This window comes from Xenopus laevis, chromosome 4S (assembly GCF_017654675.1).
Source record: "Xenopus laevis strain J_2021 chromosome 4S, Xenopus_laevis_v10.1, whole genome shotgun sequence".
Classification (NCBI taxonomy): Eukaryota; Metazoa; Chordata; class Amphibia; order Anura; family Pipidae; genus Xenopus; species Xenopus laevis.
The window spans coordinates 21304816-21321883 of NC_054378.1; the positions used below are offsets into that span (position 1 = coordinate 21304816).

At 43.4% G+C, this 17068-nt stretch overlaps 1 protein-coding gene across 5 annotated transcripts in view; it reads left to right on the forward strand.

Moving 5' to 3' along the window:
• Nucleotides 1–10642, forward strand: part of LOC108715298 (DENN domain-containing protein 5A) — a 30728-nt gene extending 20086 nt beyond the window's left edge. For 4 of the 5 annotated variants that reach the window (XM_018260335.2, XM_018260336.2, XM_041561030.1 and 1 more), the window contains 9 exons: nucleotides 424–552; nucleotides 654–775; nucleotides 1452–1597; nucleotides 3000–3118; nucleotides 7165–7349; nucleotides 7510–7592; nucleotides 8398–8521; nucleotides 8649–8817; nucleotides 9450–10642. In XM_018260335.2, coding sequence (XP_018115824.1) covers nucleotides 424–552; nucleotides 654–775; nucleotides 1452–1597; nucleotides 3000–3118; nucleotides 7165–7349; nucleotides 7510–7592; nucleotides 8398–8521; nucleotides 8649–8817; nucleotides 9450–9633 — 1261 coding nt within the window. In that variant the 3' untranslated portion in view covers nucleotides 9634–10642. Of the gene's footprint in view, nucleotides 1–423; nucleotides 553–653; nucleotides 776–1451; nucleotides 1598–2999; nucleotides 3119–7164; nucleotides 7350–7509; nucleotides 7593–7950; nucleotides 8025–8397; nucleotides 8522–8648; nucleotides 8818–9449 lie in introns of those variants that run through there. The other variant, XM_018260338.2, reaches the window with a different exon arrangement.
• Nucleotides 10643–17068: the final 6426 nt, after the last annotated feature.

The window sequence follows — 17068 nt, forward strand, 5'->3', positions numbered from 1 at the left end:
TATAATAAATGAGTGATACTCAGAGTTCCCTGTGTAACTCAGCCTGCAGCCTTGTGCCTTTATATGGTCACAGAACCCCTCAGTGACTTCTAATATCCTTATCATTTACAGTAGGGGGTAAATTATCCCTTATAATACATGAGTGATAGTCAGAGTTCCCTGTGTAACTCAGCCTGCAGCCTTGTGCCTTTATATGGTCACAGAAACCCTCAGTGACTTCTAATATCCTTTTCATTTATATTAGGGGTACATTATCCCATATAATAAATGAGTTATACTCTAAGATCCCTTTGTAACTCAGCCTGGTGCTTTTATATGGTCACAGAACTATTCCTCCTTGCATGAGTGAGGCCCCATCATATAGAGAGAGAGAGAGTAAGGGCCTGATAAGTAGTTACTAAGTAAATCCCATGTCATTCCCAGGCATATTCAGAACATCGGGGAAATTAAGACAGATGTGGGGAAGGCTCGAGCATGGGTCAGGCTGTCTATGGAAAAGAAACTTCTCTCCCGGCATCTGAAGCAACTGCTGTTGGATCATGATCTCACCAAGTGAGGCTCGTGGGGGGGGGGGGGGGTGACTTGAGTATGTTGTGGGCAAGACTGGTTATTAGTATATAAACAATATCCATGTTCCCTTGTGTCCCCCCTAGGAAGCTGTATAAGCGCTACGCCTTCCTGCGCTGTGATGATGAGAAGGAACAGTTCCTCTATCATTTGCTCTCCTTCAATGCTGTGGATTATTTCTGCTTTACCAACGTGTTTACAACCATCCGTAAGTTCATTGGACTCTTTATGAATGCATGCTCCTATTTGGAGATGGAATGTTATTGTTCTCTGTATCCCCCCCCCCCCCAAGCTGCTTTACGTTACCTTTGCCTATTTGTCATAAATTACCCATTATTTTATTAATTTATTAGTGTATGTTACATATGCTTACGACCATTATACTCAGAGCTTTATATTTTCATGGCTTTACTCCAATCCAGAGATCAAGTCTGATGTCACGGCTTTCTTTCCGTTAGACATAGATTTGGCACAGTTGTACTGTATGGATATTTCTCTTCCTATTATCTCAGCTTAGTACTCACATGTTTATTGATTTCCTAATATTTACTGACACTGTTTATAGCAATGCCCTGAGTAATAGAGTAGCTTCTTTGTTTTATAGGATTATCATGGGTGATTGCAGAGTAGCTGCTGATTGGTACTTATTATAGTTAATTCCTGATTATCGGCACTGATTAATATGTTGAGTAATTTCATCCCTGATTAGGAATTAGCGTAATATACTCCTTTTACTGGCTGTAGCATTTAGATGGAATCACAGATAATCCCTGCCCTGTTCGATTGGTACTCGGGCGCTACAGAACATTCCGTTTTTGCTAAGCTCTTTAGCTTTCTCATTCTTTTGGAACTTGTTACCATTTGTTCTTTTACCTTTTCTCTAGTGATCCCCTACCACATCCTGATTGTACCTAGCAAGAAGCTTGGTGGGTCCATGTTCACAGCCAACCCATGGATCTGTATATCAGGGGAGCTTGGGGAGACTGGTGTACTTCAGGTCCCCAGGAATATACTAGAGATGACGTATGAGGTTCGTCAGATTTGACCTTTTCTGCTGCTGTTTGGCTGTGCCCAATCACCCAAGAAGGCACACTTTTATTTAAACTTGACATATTTTATGATACTTGGTTGATTATAATGAGATTATAATCTCAGTACAACCCTCATTGTGCAAACCATTTAGTTGTTTACAGAAGTCTAACCTCATTCATCACTGGTTTTGTGCTGGAAGCACCTTAAAGTGATACTGACACTGAAAATTTTCTTTTCAAAATATTAATCTACATTAAAAGTCACATGTAGGTCACATTGATCGTTTTTTGCTGATAGGGCTGCTTTTGCAAGTAATTGTTACTTGAAGTTCCCAACCTGACTGTCCCATCTTAGGGGCAAATTCAGTAACCTCTGAAAATTTGCCAACGACGGCTTCGCCCACAGCGCAACACTTCGCCAGGCGTAGATTCACCAGGACAACGCTAATTCACTAAAATCTGAAGTTGTGTCCAGGGCACCGAACACTGGCGAAGTTGTGCTAGCATTACTGCGGCAAGTGAAGCGAAGTTGCGCTAGCATTGCCTAATTTGCATACGGCGGGAAGTTAAAGTTGAATGGACGTATATATTGCAGTAAATTCATTACACTACACAAGCCCGGGAAACATTAATAAAATTAAAAAAAGTTGTTATATTGCCCTACACATGAGCCCAGTGTATAGTTTATGTGCCATATGTTAGGAAATGTAGGGGGAAAGCCAGTTTCCCCCCCAAAAAAATTATGCTATTTTTCAGCCTGTCACCCTGAAAAAGGAAAAGACACTAGAGTTTTTTGGGACTTAGAAAATAGGAGAAGTACTGAAATGACGTCACGCTGGCTAATTTTCACCCACTTTAGTCACTTCACCCTTTAGTAAATTTGCCCCTTAGTCCATCAGTTAGAGTTTCTAATGCTAACCGACTACTGCTGTATAAATATGGCAGCCCCCTCATAGAGGAACATGGGGGTTAGAAAGGTAATGTAAAAGCATCAGGCAAATACTTTGATGGCAAAATTATAAATAACATTCAAAGATAATGTTATGATAGATCTAAAAAAAAAGGTTATTTTCTGATGTCAGTATCTCTTTAGGACACCTTAGGGGGCACCTCAGGGCTGTACAAATCAGTACTCCTGTTCTAATGTTTTGATAAATCTAGTGATGTTGAGTTTAGAGTTCAACTAACTCACAACAAACTAGTATGAAGTTGCCATAGCTGTGTTTGAGGAACATGAGGAACACGGTTGTGCTCTAGTCTTGCAATAAAGCAGCTTTTCCCAGTTGCACTGTCCCTTGTTTACTCCATTAGCTCTGTCACAGTGTTTTAGCTAGTGGCTCCCTGTTATACATGTTCAACAGACTGTCGATTTTACTCAGTGTTCGTTTTCTCATTTTTCAGTGCCAGAACCTTGGGAAGCTGACGACTGTACAAATCGGGCATGACAATTCCGGCCTGTATGCCAAGTGGCTGGTGGAATTCGTTATGGTCCGAAATGAAATAACTGGACACACTTACAAGTGAGAATCCATTCAAACACTACATTCGTCTTTTTTACTGTCAGTATTATAATAGAAAGCAGGACAAATCCAAGGCAGTAGCTATGACTGCAAAGTGCTTTTATTGGGGAAAATGCTCCACAACATGTTTCGGGCGTTGGCCCTTTATCAAGTGTCATCATTCGTCTTTTTTACTGCCACCTATATGGCATGGAAGGAGAAGGAATGTTTCAGGTACACAATGGAGCAGAAAGTATCCCAAGGCACACAGGATAATTGCAAGCAAGCTGCCTTGCGTGTTTATTGCAAAGTGCAACGTTGCACTTCGCAATAAACACGCAAGGCAGCTTGCTTGCAATTATCCTGTGTGCTTTGGGATTCTTTCTGCTGGACTGTTTGGGAGGCTGCCGATCCTCTACCTTCGTGCACCAGGTGTCGTTACTCTAATTTACTAAGGGTGTGCGAGAGCCATAGTTGAACTACCACCGTGTACACAATGGGCTTTACCGTCATACTTTACTGCCTAAGGGAATCAATATGACACCCCCCTCCTCCCATATGTATAAATACAGAAATGTTCTGGGCACACAGTAAGCTATACCCTCATACTGTACTATCTAAGGGAATCCAAATGGCACCTCCTACCCATATGTATAAATACAAATATACAGAGAAGGAATGTTCTGGGCACACAATAAGCTATACCCTCATACTGTACAGTTTAAGGGAATCAATATGGCACCTCCTCCCATATTTATAAATACAAATATACAGAGAAGGAATTTTCTGGGCACACAATAAGCTATACCCTTATACTGTTAGTAGCTAGTGAGAGTGGTGCTGCTGGAGTAGTGGTTTTAGGGTCTGTGGGAGATCCATTTGCAACAGAAATTGCAGGGTTAGTCCTTGCTGAGCTTTTCTTTTCAAATTTTGTTGTTTTTGGCTCTTAAATGAGGAAAAAAAATCAGCTTTTCCTGCCAAGTGTAGGGAGGCTGAGGCTAAGGAACCCTGAGCCCGTGTGGGTACTGGCAAACGTGCAGTAAAATCCAGAGTTCAGGTGAAGTCTCTGGAAGTAAAGAAGCAGAGTGAGAGGAAAAGTTTTCAGAGGAAAGCAAAGGTCTACAGCGGGAAAGAAGGAAAGTGCAAAGCATGGGAACAGCACAGTACCTGGAGAGGAAGCAGGAGGGCCAACACAAGCCATGGACTCTGTAACAGCCCTGCCTGTCTCAGCTGAGACTTCTGCCATTACTGCCAGGGAATCTGGTCAGGACACTGGGGAAGGAACCAGTAGCTCTGCAATCTGCTTGGCTAGTGTTTCAGCCATGGAGGCAGTCATCATGGAGGAGCAGGAGGAGGCAGCATGCCGGAGCACTGGGTTGGCCTTGGAAAGGAGCAACCATGGAGTACAGGCCAGCAGTGATTCCAGCAGCAGACCAGCAGAGGGAGCCCTTTAAACGAAAAGTGCTGCAGATGAATTGTGCTGCAAAACTAACATGGCTGCTGGAAAGGCTGGAGGGCCAGCAGAGCTGGAGGAGGACTGCATATTACTAGCAGAATCTATTGTTGAGGAAACTCTGAGGGGGAATGAAGGTGCTGTACCTGCAGACAAGGTAAAACATTCTATTTCTTTGGAGTTTCAGAGTCCTAGAGACTGCTAAATTGAATATAGATTCAGCCCACTTAAATGAACACAAGGGGGAGAGTGTGTTGGTCTCTGATACAATCATTAAGGCCATTATAGCTATGGAAAGTCTGCAGAAGAGGAAGGTGGAACTGAATGGCACATTAATGAGACAGATAGAAAGCACTGGCCTTGCTAGTGGGGAATCCAGGGCATAAGGACAACGGTCAAGTTAAATAAAGAGCTGGAGGAGGTGGAACAGGACATTGCTGGGACTATGGACATTATCAATCCCTGGGAAGACTTCTACCAGAATAAAGGCCGCTTTGGGACAATGAGCGGAGGGACACAAGTGACTTCTCAAACTGTTAAACAAATGATCCTGGACTTGAACCCTGAGCTCACTGAGCCCCCTATGGGCAGAACAGACTCTGGGCTTGAACCCAATGTTGCCAGTGCTGATACTGCTGAGAGTATGAGTGTAAGCTGTGTGGCGAGTGGTGGAGGGGCACGAGTGGAGGGTGCCAGTGGAATGGATGAGATTGGGGGGAATGAGTCACAGAGTGAGTGCAGGCTGGTGGGTAAGCACGTGGTGAATGGGGGGAATCCAGTAATGCAGCCCAATATTGGGGGACAGCAGGCTGCTCACAGTGTCTGGGGGAGGAAAAAGCTCTTCTCTGATCAGGGGCAGCAAAGTGGCACTTTGGAAGGAATGTTGTGATAATCAGGAGAAGAAGAAGTTTTATTTGCCTCAATTTAATCGAACAGTCCATGGGCTTCACCCCAGATGACATTTATTCATTTGTAAATGCCTGTGATCTTGAATATGATGTCAGTTGTAAGCTTTCTGGCCGATAACCAGGCCAGAGACAATGGTGGTGACTATGCTCTTTTAGAATGAATCTATCCCCCCGGAGGATATTATGGTCTGGCTGAGGAGGCAGTGCAGGGTGCTGTCCCCACTCACTCGTATTTACAATGAGGAGCAGTTCTGGGTGGCGGGGTACAGGGCACAAGTCAGGTTGGAGGTGCAGAATAATGTCCCTAAACATCTCCCCAACTCTTTCTTCATAAGCAAGGAGAGAGGCTCCTGTTTCTACCCTGGGCAACCTCGCCAGTGCTTCAGGTGCGGCTCCAAACGCCATCTGGCCAGTGACTGTGAGAACAAGGTTTGTGGGGCCCAGGGCCACGTCAGTAAAGAGTGCAGCAAGATCCAGTGTAACCTGTGTGGTACCTTGGGCCACATACACCGTGAATGCCCAGATGCCTGGCATAATATCACCAAGGCTTGCCCACGGGTAGAGGAGGAACTCTTTCAGCCAATAGAGGAGCCTGTAATGGAGCAGGGAAAGGGAGCAGGTGCCAGTCGAATCAGGTAATGATGTAGAAGAAGGAGATAGTAAGGAAGATTAGGCAGGGGAGGGAAAGTCAGAAAGACAGAGCAGAGAGTCCCCCCAAGAGAATGCACCCCCGAAGTCAAGGCAAGTGGGGAGAAGCAAGAGGGGTGGAAGGTGGTAGGAAAGGCAGGGAAGAAGGCTGGGATTCTGGGAAGGTCCTTTTTGACAACAGCATTAAGGTGTCCAACAGATATGTGCTGCCCCAGGGTAAGAGCTGGGGTGGGAAGTGGCAGAAGAAGAGGAGAAGGAGATGAGGATGGAAAGGAAGAATCAGACAAAGTGCAAAAGAAAAGGGGGAGGAAAGGGAGAAAAAGAAGGAAGATCAGGAGCAACAAGAACTTAAAGGGAAAGTAAAGGAAAGTTCCGCTAACAATCCACAACCCCAGGAAGGGGCAATAACTGAAGATGAGGGCAAGAAGAGAAAGGGGAGAATTTCCACAGAGATTCAGCAAGGAGAGCAGAAAGGAAAGGAACTTATTTTCCTGAAAGAAGATGGAGATTTTCAGTAAATTAGAGGGATCCAAGTGAAGAGATACAGTGGGGGAAGGTGTGCAGAGCAAATCCGTAAAACCCTCATTTAGAGGTGCAGGTGCTCCTAATTTTGGGTAATTGATCAGCATTTAAGGTTCATGTGATGCGAGAAATCACTGGGAAAGTACAAAGCACAGTAACTGTTACAAGTTTATTTTTGTTTTCTATGATATGAGATAAAATGGCAAATGTCTTTGGGTCTATTTAATATTTGTAATTGCTCTTTATGATTGTGCATTTGTTCTGCATTTAGTAGGTTAAATCTGTTATTTTATGTTTGTGTAACTTGTATTAATCTAATAAACAAAAAATTCCCTCCTCCCATATGTATAAATACAAATATACAGCGAAGGAGTGCTTTGGGCACACAATAAACTATATCCTCATACTATACTTTCTAAGAGACTCGATATTGCAGCTCCTACCTATATATTTAAACATAAATATTCGCACACTCACACACAAGCCATTTTCTTTGTTCATTAATGGGTATCTGGTAAAAATGCTTATGTTTTTAGATTCCCTTGTGGGCGCTGGCTGGGAAAAGGGATGGATGATGGCAGTCTAGAGCGTGTGCTGGTTGGTGATCTCCTTACATCAAGTACAGACTACACTGACGAAAAACCATGCCGGACCCCTCCCCTGCAGCACTCCCCCAGCATGATCAGGAGACTTGTGGCCATATCCCCCAACAGCCGTCCAAGTAAGTAGGAATTGGTGTTCTCTCCTTTTATTCTTGCCTCCATTTTTATCTGCTCCCTACCACACTGTTCTCCCAACCGAGTTGCCTGTTCCAGGTCAGTAATCGCAGTGTATTTTTCCCATATAACACTAGGGTTAATGAGATTTCCTTCTCTTTGTAGAATTAAATACGGGTCAAATCCAGGAGGCTATTGGAGAAGCCGTGAACGGCATTGTAAAACATTTTCATAAACCAGAGAAAGAGGTAATTATGGAATCTATGCTCAGAGTCCTAGGATACTGTCATTAGAGAGGTGATCTGGTTAGTGATCTGGTTAGTGGGGGCACCAGGGGTCTGCCCTATGTGCCATTAAGCATGCCCAAACATTCTTGTAGTTCCTTACATTTTGAGTCTCTCCTTCTTAAGCCCAGTTTTTAATGCTGGTGGCCCACTACAAACCGAGTGCTTTCTGAGCTACCAAACGTACCTGCTATGTGTATTTCTTGGTATGAGTTACAAAGCAGGGCTAGATGGTGTACAGTGAGTTATATTGGAGAAGGTGATAAGCAGACATTTACACGTATAATAACTCTGCCTGTGCATGATATTTTGTTGTCTGTAGAGTGGTTCGTTTACACCCCGGGTAACATTTAAGATATCCGTCCCATCCATGACAACAAGGATCCCCATGCTAAAGTAAGAGCGGCAGCAGTTGTAGTGTTCTGTGCCAATCACAGAGGTGCTGGCTTGGTGGTTTTCAATTCTTCTGCGCCAATAACAGGGGAAGACTTAATGGGTGGCTTTCTACTCTCCTGCCAGTTAGTGATTTATTGAGTGGCTTCCTACTTTCTTGTGCAAATCACAGAAAAACTCATTGGGTGCCTTCCGACTCTCCTGTGCTTCTGGGGTATAATTGTTGGCCTCCTACTGTCCTATGCAGTCTGAACACATAATTCATATGGTGACTAAGACTTGATTAGGTATAATCATGATCTTGACTTAAATAGAAAATACTCCAGTATCACATCACCAGTGTATTACCGTCTTCAGAAATCTTTTTACCTTCCAGAGAGGCAGTTTAACATTATTACTGTGCGGGGAGAATGGACTGGTCTCTGCCCTTGAACTAGTTTTCCAGCACGGAATCCGATCCCCTCGGCTCTTCAAAAGCATCTTCATCTGGGACTTCTTAGGTAAGGAGACCAACCTGAGGCAAAGCATCTGCTTAATGTAAAGCAGTGAGACATGAACTTACCCATGAGCATTTAGCTAAATTCTAGATGCAGTGTATATATAACATCACTTATTTCACCCCTGCAGAAAAAGCACAAGCGTATTATGATACTCCAGAGGTGAATGAATTAGTAGCAGAAGAGGATTGGCAGAAACGTGCGCGGAATTTTTCCCACTTTATTAAAGCCATTAACAGCAACCCGAGAAATATTGGGAAAGATGGGAAGTTTCAGATGTTTGTTTGCTTAGGAGCTCGGTAAGTGGACTCCAATCAAATCCCTGTATGATGTCACAACCTCCCATATGTACCTGCATTTCCATACATTGTGACCTTTAATCCCATTAGAAAACCTGCTCTTTGATGTTGGGCTTCGTTTTCTTTGAGATTAAGGGTAAGGGCAGATTCGGGAAGATTAGTCGCCCCGGTGACAAATAGTCTTCTTCGGGGCGACAATCTACCCAAACTGCCTTACCCTACCTTCCCGCTGGCTATAATGAAAATCACCAGCGGGATGGCACTCGCGGTGATTTGTTTTCTGAAGGCGTCCGAATTTTCCTTGTGTGGCAATTTCGGGCGATTTCGAAAACGAAGCGCCACAAGTGCCACCCCGCTGGCGATTTTTAATTATAGCAGACGGGAAGGTAGGGGAAGGCAGTTCGGGGACATTGTCCCCCCCGAAGAAGAGGCGATTTGTCGCCAGGGGCAACTAATCTCCCCGAATCTGCCCCTGTACCCTTAAAGAAGCTCTACCTCTGTTGGTTTAGTGCCCTGCAGTATACACTACCTGTAGTAATTGTTACTTTACTGTTGAGTAAATAAATTTTGAAAAAGGTTTACAATGTTTTTTTTTTTTTTTTTCTTCTTTTTTTATATATAAATATGCTTAGGGACCACCATTTGCACCACTGGATTGCACTGCTGGCCGATTGCCCTATTATAGCACAAATGTACGAGGAGATAGCGCTAATCAAGGACCACACATTGGTGAACTCTCTAATCCGAGTGTTGCAAACACTACAGGAGTTTAACATCACCTTAGAAAGCTCCCTCATTAAAGGAATCAATATCTGAGCCTTCCTGAAGGATATAGCGAACAATCGTTCACCCCATGCAGTGGGTAGAGACGTCTCTATGCCCCCCTAAGTCCCGCCACAAAGAAAAGGGGGGCTGCTGGGAGCACCCGAGGATCAGCAAGTCAGATGCAAACGTCATTCCTTCTGCGACGACTGGTTAAAGGAAAGGATTGTACCCTTTTTTTCTAGTTTGTTTTTTCATACAGAAGTGGTGAAAGTGAATATTGCACAGCGTTATTTCCGTGCTGCCATACTGATTGCTTTAGTCTAATGATGTTGCGCTTATCATGTCTCAAGATCATGGTGAAAGATTCCCCCCCCTCGTTCTAATACATTGTATAGATATTTGTTTTAAAGGCATGTCATGACTTATTTGCTGTTACAGAAATATATATTTTTTCATATTATTGTGCTATATCCTAGGGTTAGAGCAGCAACAACTCTCCGTTAGTCTCCTCACTTATAATTTCCTGTGTCAGTATTAGTGTCTTTGATCAGAGGGGTGGAGCCATTTTATATCCCACTGCACGAACGCACAGTTTTTTTGTTTTTTTTTTTAACTCCTGGCTTGTTTATTTATTTCACTGTGTGTTTGTTATCCTGTCATTTTCTGGAACAAAGATGTGCAACCAGCTACTACAGCTCCCATAATCCTAGGTGAGTCTATATCTAACAATGGTGTATGGTAATACAAGGGCAGAGGGTGGTTTCTTTATTGAATAGTCCCCTTCCCCTGAGTTGATTCTAAATTACCTAATGTCATTTGTTTCTTATTTGCCTGTGACTCCCTCATTCTTCTGCTTCTCTGCCCTTCAACCACACATTAACTACTGCTAAGCACTGGCAACCATAGGAACTGTTCCAGAATGACTGGACAGATGTTACGGTATTTTCTAACTGTGCTAGACTTTAAACAAATAAATCGACCTACTCTCACAGCTGGTCATCTTGATCAGAACAAAGAGGCATTTTTGCACAGAGCAGGCTAAATAAATATATTTACACAATATCTGCATTTTTTGTGTGTGTGTGTGTCAGGTGGGTGATTCACAGCCCTGCTGTTAATTCTGAGTATCACTAATGTATTATAAGGGAGACAGCACCCCCTACTGTCAATGATAAGGATAGAAGTCACTGAGGGGTTTTGTGACCATATAAAGACACAAGGATACAGGCTAGAGTTTAATAGATTTGAATATAAAATAAAACTCCCAAAGTTACCCCCTAAAATATGGTGTATCGTTTTGCTGTGATATAATGTATGATGGAGTCTGAACAAGGGCATTTGCATCATCTCCTATACTGTATGAAACTGGGATTTCTAGGCCAGGCTGATGTGAATGTTAGTGTCAGTTAGTCTGAAATAGACTTCACTTTAGCAGTATTCTGCTTTGTTTAGTGCTCTCCTTTCTACAGTCATTGGCAACTCTATCATTCGTATTATAAGGGATAATGTCCCTCCTACTGTAAATGATAAGGATATTAGAAGTCACTGAGGGGTTCTGTGACCATATAAAGGCACAAGGCTGCAGACTGAGTTATACAGGGAACTCTTAAGTATATAACTCATGTATTATAAGGGATAATGTACCCCCTACTGTAAATGATAAGGATATTAGAAGTCACTGAGGGGTTCTGTGACCATATAAAGGCACAAGGCTGCAGGCTGAGTTATACAGGGAACTCTGAGTATCACTCGTGTATTATAAGGAATAATGTACTTGCTACCAGGTCCGGACTGAGTTTTAAAATAGGCCCTGGCATTTCAGGTACACAGAGGCCCAATCAGCCCACATAGAGGCCCAATCTGTCCCCACTAGCCCACTAAATACTGACTTTCTATGGGATTTTATAGCAGCCCCTCTAGCATTTGGCAGAACCCACAGTTTGCCAGTCCGCGCTTGCTTCCCTGGGCAGCCGACGGGGGGGGGAGTTGTAGGGGGCCCGAGGGTAAGGAGGGCCCTGCCACGCCACACTTACTTGATTAGACGGGCCCCCTCTCTTTCTGAGAGCTGCTGACTTCGGGAAGGCATGGATGTTGAAGGGGCCCTGGCCACCATTTTTTTTTTCTCATGGGGGCCCTGGCCACATGTTTTTTTATGGGAGGCCCTGACCACCAATATCTTTTTATTTTTTATTAACATGTGGAAACCCTAGCCACCAATATTTTTTTTTGTTTTTTCACTGTATGGTGGGGGGCAGACCTGTAGGTGGGGCTTGCAGTGGGTGCAGCCCAGGAAATTTTGTCGTATGGGGCCCTGTGATTTCTGATGGTGGTCCTGCTGCTTCCTACTGTAATTAAGGATATTAGAAGTCACTGAGTGGTTCATATAAATACATGACAGATTACTTTCAGTGTTGTATATAAAACTGCACACAAGATGGCACTGTTTCCCCTTTACAGATAATCATAACAGAATGGTTTCCCCTTGAACAGTGGGAAGAACCATATTGTTTTCCCTTAGTTTATTGTGTGCCCAGAACATTCCTTCTCTGTATACATTCATATGAAAATGTTTGGGAAACCCCTCTTAATTCTTTGGAGTTTTGTTTATCATTGGCTGAGCTTTCAAAGTAGCAACTTCCTTTTAAAATATAACATGCCTTATGGGAACAGTAGTATTTCAGCAGTGACATAAAGTTTATTGGATTAACAGAAAATATGCAATGTGCATCAGAACAAAATTAATGGCTGCTGAGCATGCCACAGCCTGCTTCAAATCATCCCATAGATTTTCAATGATATTCAAGTTGGGGGACTGTGACGGCCTTTCCAGAATATTGTACTTCTCCCTCTGCATAAATGCCTCTGTAGATTTATATGTGTGTTAAGGGTCATTGTCTTGTTGGAATATCCAACCCCTGCGTAACTTCAACTTTGTGACTGATGCTTGAACATTATCCTTAAGAATTTGTTGATACTGGGTTGAATTCATCCGACCCTCGACTTTAACAAGGGCCCCAGTAACTGAAGTAGCCACACAGCCCCACAGCTTGATGGGACCTCCACCGAATTTGACAGTAAGTAGAAGGTGTTTTTCTTGGAATGTGGTGGTCTTCTTCCGCCATGCAAATCGCTTTTTTGTTATGACGAAATAACTCTTATATAATTTGTCTCATCAGTCCACAGCACTTTGTTCCAAAATGACCGTGGCTTCTCTAAATGAGCTTTTGCATACAACAAGCGACAGTTTGTGTTTGCTTGAATGCAGAAAGGGCTTCTTTCTTATCACCCTGTCATACAGATGTTCTTTGAGTAAATTGCACTGACTTGTCAAATGATGTACAGATACAACATCTGCAGCAAGATGTTCTTGCAGGTCTTTGGAGGTGATCTTTGGGTTTTCTGTAACCATTCTCACAATCCTCTGCATATGCCGCTCCTGTATTTTTCTTGGCCTGCCAACCTGGGTTTTATAGCAACTGTGCCTGTGGCCTTCCATTTCCTGATTACATTCCTTACAGTTGAATCTGACAGTTTAAACCTCTGAGATAGCTTCTTTTTTAACCTTCCCCTAAACCATGATTCTGAACAATCTTTGTTTTCAGACCTTTTGAGAGTTTCTCATGATTGGACACACCAGGCGATGAAGTTCAAGGCTTAACAAGCTAATCCAACCAATTTTGTGTTGCCAGGATTCAGTATTGAGCAGTTACATGCATTCAAATTAGCAAAATTACAAGGGTGGCCAAATTTTTGCACAGCCAGTTTTTCACATTTGATTTAATTGCATACAATTGAATACTGCTTCACTAAAAATCTTTGTTTAGAAAACACACCAGTACTCGGATGTTCGTGGAAAATGAAAGACATACCAATGTTATCTTATTTTGTTGAAAGTGGAGTAAATTATTATGCAGGCTGAGAGGGGTTCCCAAACTTTTTCATATGACTCAATTTGTAATCATACATAAGGGAGGGAGGTGCTATATTGATTCCCTTAGACATGACAGTATGAGGGTATAGCTTGTGTGCCCAGAACATTCTTTCTCTGTACATTTGTATTCATACATATGGGTAGGAGGTGCCATTTGGATTCCCTTAGACAGTACAGTATGAGGGTATAGCTTATTGTGTGCCCAGAACATTCCTTTTCTTTATATTTGTATTTATACATATGGGAGGAGGGAGGTGCCATTTTGATTCCCCTTAGACAGTACAGTATGAGAGTATAGCTTATTGTGTGCCCAGAACATTACTTCTCTTTATATTCGTATTTATACATATGGGAGGGAGGTATCATATTAATTCCCTTGGAGAGTACAGTATGAGGGTATATCTTGTGTGCCCAGAACATTCCTTCTTTGTATATTTGTATTTATACATATGGGAGAAGGGGGGTGCCATATTGATTCCCTTAGACCAGGGATCCCCAACCTTTTGAACCTGTGAGCATCATTCAGAAGTAAAAGTAGTTGGGGAGCAACACTAGCATGAAAAATGTTCTTGGGGTGCCAAAGAAGTGCTGTGATTGGCTATTTGGTAGCCCCTATGTGGATTGTCAACCTACATTGAGACTCTGTTGGGCAGTACACCGGGTTTTTATACTACCAAAACTTGCCTCCAAGGCGGGCATTCAAAAATAATCACCTGCTTTGAGGCCACTGGGAGCAACATCCAAGGGGTTGGAGAGCAACATGTTGCTCACGAGCTACTGGTTGGGGATCACTGCCTTAGACAGTACAATATAAGGGTATAGCTTATTGTGTGCCCAGAACATTCCTTCTTTGTATATTTGTATTTATACATATGGGAGACGGGGGGTGCCGTAGTGATTCCCTTAGACAGAACAGTAAGAGGGTATAGCTTATTGTGTGCCCAGAACATTCCTTCTCTGTATATTTGTATTCATACATATGGGAGGAGGAGGTGCCATATTGATTCCATTAGACAGTACAGTATGAGGGTATAGCTGATTGTGTGAAAAAGAAAAACTTACACTCGCACACCCTGGCCGTCCTAACTCAAATGGATCCCAGGTGCTCGATGTTAGAGGGATTGGGCAACCTCAAAAACAGCGTAGACACAGAACACACCGGCACAGCATGGGTAATTCTAGCAGGTATAACCTTGCTCGTTTATTGCGGATGCAACGTTTCGGGGCCCCGAAACGTTGCATCCGCAATAAACGAGCAAGGTTATACCTGCTAGAATTACCCATGCTGTGCCGGTGTGTTCTGTGTCTATAGCTGATTGTGTGCCCAGAACATTCCTTCTTTGTATTTGTGTATTTATACAAATAAGGCCATATCTTATAAGAGTTGCTATGGTGCTGCCGTGCTGTTTGGAAGCTTAACCTGGATTTACTTTCCTCCATTAAATTACAAATTTATTATAAAAATATATTTTGCTTATGGGCAAAATGTCAGTTGTGAGCACAGGATTTTGTGCATATTTTTAGTAGATTTGGCCATTTGCATGATCTGAAATTTTTCCATTTTTAGACTTTCCCACATTTCTTGTCCTGAGGGAAAAGGAGGAATTAAACATGTCTGCATCCCCACTAACAGGGCTGTCCCTGCCCTGACCATTAAAGACAATATTCCATCTTACCCCACAATCACACAGCACCCAGCTCTTCCCTCACTGCCAGGGATTCTGGGTAATATCCTACCTTACCCCATAATCACACAGCACCCAGCATTTCCTTCACAGCCAGGGATTCTGGGTTAAATCCCACCTTACCTCATAATCACACAGCACCCAGCGCCTACCTTAAAGCCAGGGATTCTGGGTAATATCCCACCTTACCTCATAATCACACGGCACCCAGCTCTTCCCTCACAGCCAGGGATTCTGGGTTATATCCTACCTTACCTAATAGAGAGGGACCAGTCCACCGACGCGGTGCACTGGGTCGTGGAGTTCTGCCCATAATTACAGGGCACCCAGCATTTCCTTCACAGCCAGGGATTCTGGGTAATATCCCACCTTACCTCATAATCACACAGCACCCAGCTCTTCCGACACAGCCAGGGATTCTGGGTAATATCCCACCTTACCTCATAATCACACGGCACCCAGCTCTTCCCTCACAGCCAGGGATTCTGGATAATATCCCACCTTACCCCATAATCACACAGCACCCAACATTTCCTTCACAGACAGGGATTCTGGGTAATATCCCACCTTACTACATAATCACACGGCACCCAGCTCTTTCCTCACAGCCAGGGATTCTGGGTAATATCCTACCTTACCCCATAATTGTGGTGTTCATGCAAATGGCCTGTAGATGTCACTGTGCTCATACTTATACTGTGCATACTTCCTGGTAGCTTAAAAGTAAAAATTACTGTTGTGTAATGGCTGCATGACTCTGCTAATAAAGCACTGTTATACTCTACTCATCCTCGGCTACCCAAAACATAACAATAATCACAGGCCACCCAGTTCTTCACTCACAGTCAGGGATAAATACGTGCAACGTTTTGGGGTGACCCCCTTTATCAAGCTTGATAAAGGGGGTCACCCCGAAACGTTGCACGTCTGCACAAGAAATAAAAAGCAAGGGGGAAACTCTGCATTTCACTTGCTTCGAGTGCCAGAGTTTTTCTCATTCTACTATATATTGGGGGTTGCCGTACTCTCTACCCTGTGCACCAGGCCTTCTCTGTGACTATATCAGAGTGTGCTCTGCTTCACCTTAACCTCTATACATTTGTATGTCTGAAAAGAAACCGGTGCAGTCTGCAAAGTCTATCTAAATCATATGTTCATTAATCAGGCAAGGCCACGGATTGAATGTGTGTCTGGTTTTAAAGGGACAGGAGGCAATTCATCTATATAATGGAATGAGCTGTGCATACAAATAACAGTGGTGTAACTATAGAAGAAGCAGAGCCCACAGTCGCAGGGATGCCTGGGGACGGGGGGGCTAGACTGCGGGTTTGCTTCCTCTATAGCCAACAAGAACCCTTCCCCAGCCGCTGTCCTACCTGGTGGGGAAGCAGAGCGCATCGGTATGGGGCAGATAGTGGGTGGTCTGGGTGGGGACAGGAGGATTGGGATCGGAGTGAAGATTTTTTTGCAGGGGGGCCCAGCGCACTCTAGTTACGCCACTCCCAAAAAATGATAGTGTCTAAAAGTTGTGAAACTATAATGTTGTTTTGCCTTGCACTGGTACAACTGGTGTATTTGCTTCAGAACAACTACTATAGTTTATATAAAACCATTCAAAGGTGAAAAGGCACAGGGCACACGGCAAATAACAGATAAGCTCTGTAGTATACAATGGGATTCTGCAGTGCTTATCTGTAATCTCCTGTGTGTCCTGTGCTTGAAAGGCTGCCCCCATGGCTACACAGCAGCTTGTTTATATAAACTATAGTAGTGCTTATATATCTACTGTGTATCCTGTGCTTGAATGGCTGCCCCCATGTCTACACAGCAGCTTGTTTATATAAACTATGGTAGTACTTATCTGTTATCT